At 46.9% G+C, this 12365-nt stretch overlaps 1 protein-coding gene across 1 annotated transcript; it reads left to right on the plus strand.

The window, feature by feature from the left end:
- Positions 1-10766: 10766 nt before the first annotated feature.
- On the plus strand, positions 10767-11871 carry LOC127302921 (uncharacterized). Its single transcript, XM_051333649.2, has 2 exons — positions 10767-10878; positions 10956-11871. The coding sequence occupies exons 1-2, from the start codon at positions 10774-10776 to the stop codon at positions 11646-11648; spliced, it is 798 nt and encodes a 265-aa protein (XP_051189609.2). The 5' UTR covers positions 10767-10773; the 3' UTR covers positions 11649-11871.
- The last annotated feature ends 494 nt before the right edge of the window (positions 11872-12365 follow it).

Here is a 12365-nt window from a genome sequence, read left to right on the forward strand (position 1 = left end):
CCGGCTCTGATACCAAATGAAAGAGTTGAGTCTCTCAACTCCGTAGCTAGCTACTTACTTCTTTGGTTGTTTCTCACAACACACGCGATACACAGTGTTTGGCCTCGGACTGTTTCACACAGCCGAGCTTTTCTTCTCTCTGTATTCTCTTCTCAAAAGGAAACATGCTTACATTGCCTTAAGTAGGCCACACACGCACCCACTAACTCCACTCAAGCATGAGCTTACCAAGCATATTGGTGTTGATGCTTTTTATACACGTGCTCAGGTGCAAGCTCAGGTTGTTGCGCTTTATTATGTGCCTTCAGACTTGCAGTTGGCGGATTTCTTTACAAAGGTACAGACCCGAGCGCAGCATGACTTCTTACTCTCCAAACACAGTGTTGTGGATCCACCATGAGTTTGAGGGGGGGTGTTAGATGTATATATTTGTATATTGTAGTTTCCCCATATGTTAGGAGGCTTGCTGCATATTTGCACCTATACCTGTACTATATATTGTGGTCTTTGGCCCCCTAGTAATACAAGCTATCTATTACCCTAACACTTCTCTCTATGTTTCCTACTTGCAACCAAATAAAAATATTTTGTATTGTTTCCTCCTTGAATATGCTTATCTTTTGCTCTTTAGGCCTATTTTGTCTCCTCATTTCTTCTAAGCGTCTCTAATTTTTCATTGCCCTCTCTGAGCAGCCCTCTCGGCCACAGTAAGTGAACCTAATTCAGTCTTAAGATCTAAATCATCAATTATAGTAAAAAGGCATTCTTTCGCTGTCTTATATTTACTGCTTAAATTTTTGCCCACCCTGTAACTGATTCCCATTCAGTTTTCACAAATTCGTAAAAATTCTTTTGTCTAATCCAAAATAATTCAAAAGATAATTGAGATCTATTACCGAGATGCGCTAGTTGCCCCGAATCAATTAATAGGGGTGTATGATCTAACACCGTTCTTGTGACAATTCTCACGAAAACTAAAGGAAACTTATGTTCCCATTCAACGCTCGCTAGTATGCGATCTAACTTCTCAAACGTATGATTCTCTCTGCAATTTTCCCAAGTGAAATGTCTACCTGAGAGAACAATTTATCTTAAGTCTATGCTTTTGGTAATTGCATTGAAAACAAAAGGCCAGCGTGCATTAAAATTGTTATTATTCTTTTCTTCTTTTCCTCTAAGAATGTTAAAATCTCCTCCTACCAGCATAGGAAGAGATCAGCCGCGCATAACCTAACCAATTCAGCGAGAACTCCACTTTATGCTCATGTTGAGCAACCCCATAGACAGGAACAAAGTGTTGGAGATATGCCCAAGAGGCAATAATAAAGTGGTTATTATATATCTTTGTGTTTATGATAAATGTTTGCATACCATGCTATAATTGTATTAACCAAAACATTGATACATGTGTGTTATGTAAACAACAAGGAGTCCCTAGTAAGCCTCTTGTATAACTAGCTTGTTGATTAATAGATGATCATGGTTTCGTGATCATGAACATTGGATGTTATTAATAACAAGGTTATGTCATTAGATGAATGATATAATGGACATACACCCAATAAGCGTAGCATAAGATCACGTCATTAAGTTCAATTTGCTATAAGCTTCGATACATAGTTACCTAGTCCTTCGACCATGAGATCATGTAAATCACTTATATCGGAAGGGTACTTTGATTACATCAAACGCCACTGCGTAAATGGGTGGTTATAAAGATGGGATTAAGTATTCGGAAAGTGTGAGTTGAGGCATATGGATCAAGAGTGGGATTTGTTCATCCTTATGACGGAGAGATATACTATGGGCCCTCTCGGTGGAATATCGTCTGATTAGCTTGCAAGCATGTGATTGGTTCACAAGAGATGATATGCCATGGTACGAGTAAAGAGTACTTGTGGGAGACGAGGTTGAACAAGGTATGGAGATACCGATGATCAACCTCGGACAAGTAAAATATCGTGTGACAAAGGGAATCGGTATCGTATGTAAATGGTTTAATCGATCACTAAGTTATCGTTGAATGTGTGGGAGCCATTATGGATCTCCAGATCCCGCTGTTGGTTATTGGTCAGAGAGGATTCTCGACCATGTCTGCATAGTTCACGAACCGTAGGGTGGCACACTTAAGGTTTGATGTCGTTTTAAGTACATATGGAATATGGAATGGAGTTCGAATATTGTTCGGAGTCTCGGATGGGATCCAGGACATCACGAGGAGGTCCGGAATGGTCTGGAGAATAAGATTCATATATAGCAAGTCACTTTCCAAGTTTGGAAATGATCCGGTGCATTTATGGAAGGCGCTAGAATGTTCTAGAACTTTCTGGAAGAAATCACCATGGAAGGTGGAGTCCAGGTTGGACTCCACCAACCCTAACCAGCCAACCAAGTGGGAGGGTGGAGCCCATGGTGGACTCCACCTCCTTGGCCGGCCAAGAAAGGGGGGAAAGGGAGAGTCCATGTCCCTCTAGGTTTCGTCCATATGGTAGTTTTTGAATTGGGGTCTTATTCAGATCTTTGGGCAAACCCTTGGGTGTTCCACCTATATAAAGAGGAGGAGAGGGAGGGGCTGCTACCCCAAGTTGGCCGCACCACCTAGGCCCTCCCAGGCCGGCGCCCAAACAGCCCCCCTCCCCCCAAACCCTAGCCTCTCTCCTCCTCCATCTTCTCCCACAGCGCTTAGGCGAAGCCCTGCCGGAGATCTCCACCACAACCGACACCACGCCGTCGTGTTGTCGGGATTCCGAGGAGGATCTACTACATCCGCTGCCCGCTGGAACGGGGAGAAGGACGTCGTCATCAACACCGTACGTGTGACCGAGTACGGAGGTGCTGCCCGACTGTGGCACCGTCAAGATCTTCTACGCGCTTTTGAAAGCGGCAAGTGATCGACTACAGTAACAATGAGATCTAATCTCGTAGGCTTTGGAAATCTTCGAGGGTTAGTCTCATGATCTTCTCGTTGCTACCATCTTCTAGATTGGATCTTGGCTTGTTATTTGTTCTTGCGATAGGAAATTTTTTGTTTTCTATGCTACGAATCTCATCACAAAGACCCATTCAAAACCATCAAGTTTGCATCTATCTTTTACCTTCACATAGAAATCTCTATCTTTAATATTTTTAACTTGCAAGGTCTCATTATTAATACCAACTAATATTTCTCCGGACCTCGCACGAGGTGGAAGACTATACCAAGAAAAGTCAAAACTATTTGCAAGATGTTTTAAGAAAGGTACAGAAAAATAAGATCTTCCCGTCTCCAGCAATGCGACGAAATCTAATTTTTGCTTCCTTATTATCTCTCGAAAAAATAAATGTTTAGCTATATCTCAAAATAATTCACAATTCCACGTTAAACCTTTTAGATTATTCATCATGAGTAAACTTTCCTAGTTTTAAATCTTGTACTTCTACGAACAGCGCAGTAGGCCAGATTATAGAGTCACTAGTGGAAAACATGGCTTTCGTACAAGCCATTTGTCGCGGGCGTGTCTGGAGCCACGTCAAATGGCCTGGCCACGTCGCCCCGAAACATTTTGGAGCGCTCCGGGCGTTTTGTCGCGGCCTTTTGTCGCGGGCCGTACCACGATCCGCGACAAAAGGGGTGCCTCGGACCCCTTTTGTCGCGGATCGTGGTACGGCCCGCGACAAAAGGTCCAGGCCTATATATACACAGAGCCAGCCCCCCCACCTCCCTACATTTTTTTCCTTGGTGGTGAAAGGTGGAGGTTTATGCGCTCTTTTTTTCTTCATGTGCACAAGAGGTGTTTGATGAAATGTTTGTGAGGATGCCACTTGATTTAATTTGATAAGATTTCTCATCTTTTTGATCCTAAAAGGTTAGCAACTATTTTCTCGTATACATAGTCCGTACAATACTAATTTTAGCAAGGTGATTGCATATGATACATAATTGTACTTATGATGCAGATGAGTCATCCATGGATGTACGGTAACCGATGTGCTCCCGCTTTCAGGGAGGGCGTGAAATCTTTTCCTGCTTGTGGCCGAGGCCAACATGTCGAAGCAAGGTTTTATGTGCTGTCCATGTCTGAAATGTAAGAATGAGAAGGATTACTCTTGCTCAAGAGACATTAAGAGCCATCTGCTTCGGTTCGGATTCATGTCGCGCTATAATGTTTGGATCAAGCACGGAGAAGAAGGGGTTATATGATGGAAGACGGCGATGAAGAAGAAGATAACGATGACTAGTACCGATCTATGTTCTCTGAATACGATGATACCGCAATGGAAGACAATGAAGAACAAGGAGGTGAAGAACGGACACCAGATGATCCTGTTGATGATGATCTTCGTCGAGCCTTTCGCTAATTACACGTAACCTTTCGTTAATTACAAATTCAATTGAAGTACTACTGTTACATATATTCAACACCTATTTTAAGATTTCCATCATAAAAATTTGCAAAGAGCCCTACTAAATCAATTTTAATAATGTCCAATCTTGATTTATAGAACGACCCCAAACGTCCATTGAGATTTGGTTTTTGCAATAACTCTCATGACTGCCAAACTTAGGCACATATTTTTTCGATAAAGGGAATATATTAACATCAAAAGATATTAATTACATCCAGCCTCTGTAAAGACACAATACCTTAATGGTAGTACGGATGCACACAGCTAAAAAAAACAAAACAGAATACTAAGAAATAAAAAGTCCCATTACGGTATTCTAGCGCTAACAACAATAGTACATCCACCACCAAGACAACACCTACACTCCGATACTACAACAATGACGTCTCCAAGAAGGAAACAGTGCATAAGCACCGTCTAAACAAAAGAAATAAGATTTTGGCCTTGAAGATAGTCTCTGCTCTCAAAACAATGCTTTCAACAAGGACATTGCTAGACACAACCAATTAAGGTCTGATCTTGAATTTTCACCCTGAAAGGTAAGACTGTAAACTTCACCTGTGTTGTCGCATCCACTTGCATACCGTTGTTGCAAACCCAAAACATCAAGCAAGTCCCTCAACATCACAAAGACTCGATCGTCCATTGCTAGACCTCCAATAAAGCCTTCATGATATTCTCCGCCTTTGATTTCACCATGGATCAGAATGGCATCTGATGGCAACACGGAATAGAGCTTCATATCGCTCCCTCTAGAACCAAACGGCCAGAATAAAATTATGGGTGCGCACGACCGAATACCACCCGCTGCAATAAACTCCAGACATAAATTGCACTGTTACATTCGTCGGCAGAGCCTTCTGAAACTCAACACTCCAGCCATATCCAATATGTCATGCATCAGGAAAATCTTCATCCCTTCACACCACAAAAGAGGGGACAATCTTGCCAAATGTTTATCAACTGTATTTACTCTTGAACTTGGCTTTCCTTCCACTTCTCATTTTAGTATCAACAAAACTACAACGTACACACACATTTTCGTCCATTAACGAGGGATGAAACCACGACGACAATTGCTGCTGATGCATCCGCTCCCACGGTGATGGCGACGACCCACACCAGAGCTCCACCATACCAGCAGTCTCAAGTAAGCATGCCGGCCTACGAGGCAACTCTGCTCTACACGATGCTGGCGCCCAGTAAGAAGCTGTAGACGAAAGATAGGGTGGCCGGGACGATGCTAATTCTATATTCATTATGACACATATAACCCTTTCAAATCTATACCTAATAATAAAGGAGCTAAGGTTTCTGCCAAAATTTTCGTCCAACAAATTTTTGGACCGTTTTGCCCTCCCACCAAATCACATAATACTGCACATGCCACCATTGTACCGGTTCAGTTATAACGTTTCCATCCACGCCGCACCCGAAACGGTGAAACCTCCCAGATCTCCCCGTCAAAAAAAAAGAAACCTCCCAGATCTGCATCGTCGCCATCGGCCCTGGTGAGGCACGATGCTCCCAAGACCCGCATCGTCGCCCATGGGCCTGATGAGATACGCTGCTCGCGGTCATGATTCCCTCTCCTTCCACCCCCTGCAATATTAGTACCACCTCGTTTTCCTATACGAATTCACACCAGTTTAAATACGTCAGGTTTCTGCATATCAGCAAGCCTCCACAGAAAAACTGAAAGTAGCAACACCATTCGGCCTAAGAGATCCAATGATCAGAAAGGAATTAACTTCGCCCATGTGATGTCTAATGGGAGAGAGCGGGAGCGATTGAAAGGAGCACAACAGCCAGTAGCTAGCTCGACCAGATGCGGTGGTGGAGGCAATAGGAGAACGCCGGGCGGGAGCAGCTGGGTTGTGGCCTTGTGGCCGACCGCCGGCCAAGACGACGGAGCCTGACCACGGCCGCGGCAGCTCGCCGCGTTCGTGAGAGGAGCAGAGGAGAATATTTAGAGGGAGAGGTTCTCGTGAGAGTGGCGGCGCGGCGGCGCCTGGGATAGGAAATCTGTAGCGATTGGGCGATCTCCCTAGGGTTGTCGACTTGGGCCTTGGGCTGGATTAGGCCGGTCTGGCCTCAGATAAATCTTCAATGACACGCTGATTGAATCAGGTGACGTCTTCAGCCACTAGAACTTTTACCATTCCTGATGACCGGTCGGCCTGTGTGACGCATGTTCTGCTGCAAAACACAAACTCCGTGTATGTGGTATGTTTTTCTGATGCCTCTAAGTCAATGTCACGAGTGTTACGATTTTGTTGTAGTGTGAGTGTTAAGGAGAAGGGAGATTTTTTGTAATGTGAGTGTTAAGGAGAAGGGAATATAGATTGTTTGTGTTTTCTTTAAGCAGGAAAAAGAGATGTGCACAAGCAGAGAGCAAACAAGCCGCGTCTCTACACGAGACCTTGCCAAGCCAAAATTTGGGCCCACCAAAGAAATATGCTGCTACGCACGTTGGGCTACGTGGATGATCAACCTCATTTCTTGACAATGATATATACATATACAATAGACATGTACGAAGCAAGACTTTATTGCTTGGACATACCAAATTACCAATGGTACGGGCGTTTAGAACGAGCACCATACACCAAAAAAACATGTCATTCTTGAAGGTAGTTGTGCTTCGTTAAAAGCAATTTGTCATGTCCCAGCGCGCGGACATGCCATTACGGATGATTCACTAGATTGTTTGAGTTTTTTTCCCTCCCGGTGCAACGCACGGGCACTTTTACTAGTAAAGAATTAAAAATTAACTGTAAAGTTTATGAACCACAATAGTATTACTTGGACATAAAAAATCTCAAAGCACATCCACGGAGCAAGCATGCGCGCTAGAGAGCGTTCGCGGTAGCAGAGCATTTCTCCAAATCTTGGCCGTATTTACTATCAATGGCCATATTCCTTCAAATTTCATTACATTACCAACAAAAATACATGGAGTTCTCGCAGTTCCGTCGGTTTACCAGGGCCGACAGCGTGACCAGAGTTCCCGCGGTCGCAGCAGCCCCTACGATTAAGGCTACAGCCCACACCAGAGCGCCACCGTACCAGTCCCGAGGAAGCGCGCCAGCCTGCGAGGCAACTCTGATCTGCACGATGCTGGCCCCGAGCGAGAAGGTGAGGTTGAGGAAGGGTACGGCAGCAGGGACGATGCTATCCTCCGGGCATTGTACATCGCCCTCTAGCGGCCTGACCACAATTTCGATCCACAGTGACCTGCCGAACGCCAAGTTTGCCACACTGAAAGCGAAATATATTTGAAGTTCCATTTCCATGGTATGTATAGTAGTGGTCAGATAGGAATGGAGAACTGAAATTATGCTTTGCAGAACTTTTGCTGTTGCTGGTGTAACTGGCCCTGCTTTGCGAAAAAAGGAAAGAAGAACCGGTTTGCTTTGGACAGGGCGATGTTGAGCTTATTTGTGATCGCACAAGGCCTATTTGTAGCGCAGGCGTGCTCTTGTTTTTGCTGTTATATACGTAAGTAACTTTGTTCATTGTCATACAAAAAATGTAATGGGTTACAAACAAACTGCTCAGCTGTGTGCCTGTGTCCTAGCTGGATGCTGGAGACTCCGAGGGTCCAGGGATATGAACGAGGACGCAGCCTGGCACTTTATTTTTAAGTAGGTGCGGTGTCTCCGAACTCCGAAGCATAAGATGAGCCAAACATATAACCAGAAACTTAAATGAGCAATCCTAGCGACTTGTTCACAGGCTTGAACAACGCCTCCGGTAATGCTTCCAGCAAACGTTCTTTTCAGTCCAACAAGGCACCCTTCTCGTTTCTGACGGAGAAAGGAATTTCTTACACTCATGCTGGCGTTAACATAATTTATCGTATCTCTATTGTACAGTTTAACCATAGCCATGTTCCCCTCCCACGGCGTATTAGCTTCCTGATTACAAAGATGGCCAGCAAGATTAGCATCATCACGGTGATGCCACTCCTACGACTAAAACTATTAAACATGTTCGGAAAAAACCTCTTTACTTTTCCAATATTAGTATCTAAACATGTAACGCAAGCTAATTGTAAATGTATGATTTGCACAACGTTTTTTCAACATAAATAACGAGTGTTATCAGTTTAACTGACAAAAGGTTATCATTTAAACCAACAAACTAACGAACAGCTAACCTTCACTAAACATTTCGATATCCCTCGAGGAAACCAACTAGCATCTATCCAACACTGTTGATTCCTGTAGATTCCGCGTGCGTTTGAATAGCCTTTGCCTAGCCTTTACCCTCCAGTTGTGCGTTCGAATCCTAGAACAAGGCCGACAAATCCTAGAACAAGGCCGACAAATTAGCCTTTGGAGAAATTGCCGATAAAGAATTTGTACCAATTATCAAAAAAAGGGTAACATAGAGACATGTTTGGTATAGAGAGATATACCGGGAACATGGGTGCATATGCTCCCTCTATTTTAAAATTCATCTTACACATATTTGTAATTTTAAAAATTGAAACGAAAAATTCGCACGTATATCGTCACGTGTTACGCGCTCACAAAGTTGTTTCATAAAAAATGAACTTATCATGTGACGTATGTAAAAAAGACAAAACCCAGTGATAAAAATAATGCTTTTTACAAGATAAATTTTCTCTTTTTTACGTAGACCACAAAAAAAATTGATTTTTCGTGAAACTTGACGAATGCACATATATTATGGAGACGTACATGTAGAATTTTTTATCAAAATTTTTCGACAACTCGAAATATAATTTTCTCGTATAGGGAGCATACGCACCCGGGAGCCGAACTGAATTTCTGATAAATTATGAGTTTCAAAGATTAGCTTCACGACCATCTGTGTTGCAAAAACTATAGTTTGTTCCCGTTGTTGAGAACTTGAGATCATTGAATCCACCACCATGTCCTCTCCTCAACCGTTGTAACCACTAACCACTGCATGTGGAGGTATATTTTTCTTATGTAAGAGATAAGCTAATCAGGTTAGGGTGGGAAAGGGCCTTTCACGGCGCCAGAATATCCGGGCCACCAATAGCCTACTATACCTATGTAACTTAGAGCATCTCCACTCGTCCCCCCGACGAGGCCCCCGAGCGACGTTTTTTCCATCCGGACGGCGAAATTCGGCCCAGTCGCGCCCCCGGTTCCTCGTTTTCGTCCGGATTTGGCCCTTAATCCATCCGGCGAGCCCACGCCACCCCCGGCCCCCCGGGGCGCGCTCGGGGACTCCGGACGAAAGATTTTGGCGCGAAACGGCGTGTGGACCCGCGTAGTCGGCGACTGGAAAACCAAATCCTGTCGATTTTCCCTCCAATTTGCTTGCATATCCCCATTCCCTCCAATTTGCTTGCATATCCCCATTCGCTCCCGCCGAAATCCCCCAATCTCCTCGTCTTCCAGCTCCAGTTCCTGGCGGCGTCTTCTCGTCCACCACCACTCTCCTCCTCGTCTTCTCGTCCACCACAATGCCGCCGAAGGCGCCGGCGAGGAAGATGCGGGCGAAGAAGACGAAGCCGCCGGGCATGTCGAACGCCGAGTGGGCGGCGGACGAGCAACGGCGCGACGTGGAAACAAGCGCCAGGGCGGAGAGGGTGAAAAGAGCCGCCGCCAAGAGGTCGGCGGAGGCGGCCCAGGAGGAACAAGCGAGGCTGATCAGCATGGCCTATAGCGGCGGCATGTTCCCCGGCCAATGGCCGACGCAAGGTACAACAAGTTCCCCGTCTTCCTTCTCGCCTTCGCTGTACTCGCCGTCACCGACTGCCGTGTTCCAAGAGGGCGCCTACGTCCAACCGTCCAAGCCCACACCGTCGCCGCCCGAGGTTGACGTCGGCGGCGGCGGCCTGTTCGAGGGCACCTCGCCGGCCCTGCGACGAGGGCCGCTCACGTTCGGTGCGATGGCGGCGCCGAACGAAGAGGAGATCCACGAGATGATCACCTCCGGCACCACCGCCGCCGCTGCGAGCCCGGGGTTCTTCATGACCGCCGCCGCTGCGTGCCCGGGGTTCTTCACGCAAGAGGAGACGAGGGCGACGGCAGCTGTGGCGGCGCGCAACGAGCATCGGGAGGATGTTGCCGACGGAAGCCAAGCCGTCGAAGAAGAAGGCGAGGAAGAAGAAGAGCCAACTCAATCCGCCGCCAACCTGTCGAAGGGGAAGAAGAAGAGGAAGAAGGACTCGCCGCCTGCCGAACCGCGTATCAAATGGACGCCGAAGGAAGAGGAGTGCCTCGCCGAAGCTTGGATGACCGTGTCCACGAACGGCATAATCGGGGCCAATCAGTCGTTCGACACATATTGGCTTCGAGTGAAGCAGGCGTACGAGGAGCGCAAACTCGTCGATCCCTACTTCAAGAAGACGAACATGAACGTGTTCCGGGAGACAAGGCAATGGCCACCCATTGGGGGCTCATGCAGACGGCGTGCAGCAAATGGCACGGCATACAGGAGGAGTGCGAGAAACGGCCGATCAGCGGCCACGACTTGGAGCAAAAGGTATGCTCCGTCGACCCTGCATCACCGAGGTACATCGTCGTTAGCTGACCCGTATCGCCGTGTTCTTTTTTCCCCAGCTGCGCCGAGCTTTGGACATGTACACGGACGACACCGGCCTGCAGTTTAAGTTCCTCAACGTCTACGCCCGCCTCGAGAACTGCGAGAAGTGGAAGGAAGTCCGCACGACCCTCTCGAAGAGCAAGACCGAGCAGTACAACCCCGACGCTCCGGCGGCAAGCGCGGCGGAAGGGCGCCCTGAACTCGGCCAGAAGAAGCTCAAAGAGCTCAAAAAGACGGGCAATCCCGCCGACAGGATGCAGGCGTCGATCGACAAGTGCTGGGCCGACTTGAGGACGCACGCCGACGGGAGGAACGACAAGTTCGACGGCAGGTGGCGGGAGATGCTCGCCAACCAAGGCGTCCGGATCGCCCTGCTGAAGACGACGGCGGCGGCGAAGAAGAGGAACACAGACTTGGCGTTCCTCATGGGCGGCGGCGACATGGAACTGATGGACGAGGAGACGAGGAATTGGTACCAGGGCCACCGCAACGACATCCTCCGAGCCACTCCGGCCAGTCCTTCGTCGTCTCCGCCGGCTCCTACCTCGTCTGCCTCACCATCTACCTCGTCGACTGCGGCTGCTTCGACGTCCACTGCCGCTGGTTCATCATCCGCCGCCGCAGCCGCTTCGGCCACGACGTGTGAGGAAACTGGTCCGTCGGACGAAGCCGTGCCGGCCGGGACTGCCAACGAGCCTGTTTCCGTGTAATTTCCCTCCGATCGCCGATCTGTGGCTGATCCTTTTGCTCCTTTTGCCGATCAACTGGCCGTACTTGTAGCGCGGGACGGCGGTTTGTTTGAATTTAAACTCTATCCGCCGAACTCCGGGTGGACGACTGGAAATACGGTACTCCCCACGCCTTAATTTCGTCCAATCCGGAGGTAGTTTCGTCCGGATTTGGGCGTGGGGAGCCCAAACGAGTGGGGATGCTCTTAGAGGACAATATAGCTACATGAAAACTTCCATTCTGATGGACGTCTAGGCCATTTACTCCATTACATGAGAAATTGGCGGATGGGTGACTTCTCGGCTTGAAATCATGAGAATAATAGTCTACTTACTCCCTCCATATCAGTGTATTGGGCTTACCAGTTACCAGGAGAAGCTACGTGAGCAAGGAAAGCGCTCATAGGTGGAAAATAGCTGTAAATTCCTCCTTCTCTTATTGTTAGTTGTTTTTATGTATTGGTAGTTGTGCCTGTTTATTAGCGAATGCCAATTTTTTTTTGCATGAATGTACAATTGTACATGCAGAGGCCGCTGAATTAAAAGGAAGAGTGAGACCTGATTAGTCGAACTTAATTTACGTATTAATTGCCAAATTGAGCCTAATTTTCTAGATTTTTCCAAAACGATTAGATTATCACATAAGTTGTGGAGGGAGTACCATAAGGTCCGTGTACAACCTCATCGTCCAAACAAAAA

The sequence above is a fragment of the Lolium perenne genome, chromosome 5 (genome assembly GCF_019359855.2).
Source record: "Lolium perenne isolate Kyuss_39 chromosome 5, Kyuss_2.0, whole genome shotgun sequence".
Taxonomy (NCBI): domain Eukaryota; kingdom Viridiplantae; phylum Streptophyta; class Magnoliopsida; order Poales; family Poaceae; genus Lolium; species Lolium perenne.

What these genes read in the sequence shown, in the direction of transcription:
- LOC127302921 (XM_051333649.2), top strand. Translation starts at nt 10,774, where the DNA reads ATGGCCACCCATTGGGGGCTCATGCAGACGGCGTGCAGCAAATGGCAC. An exon ending in GCCACGACTTGGAGCAAAAG is followed by an intron (nt 10,879 to 10,955) that starts GTATGCTCCGTC and finishes TTTTTTCCCCAG; the next exon opens with CTGCGCCGAGCTTTGGACAT.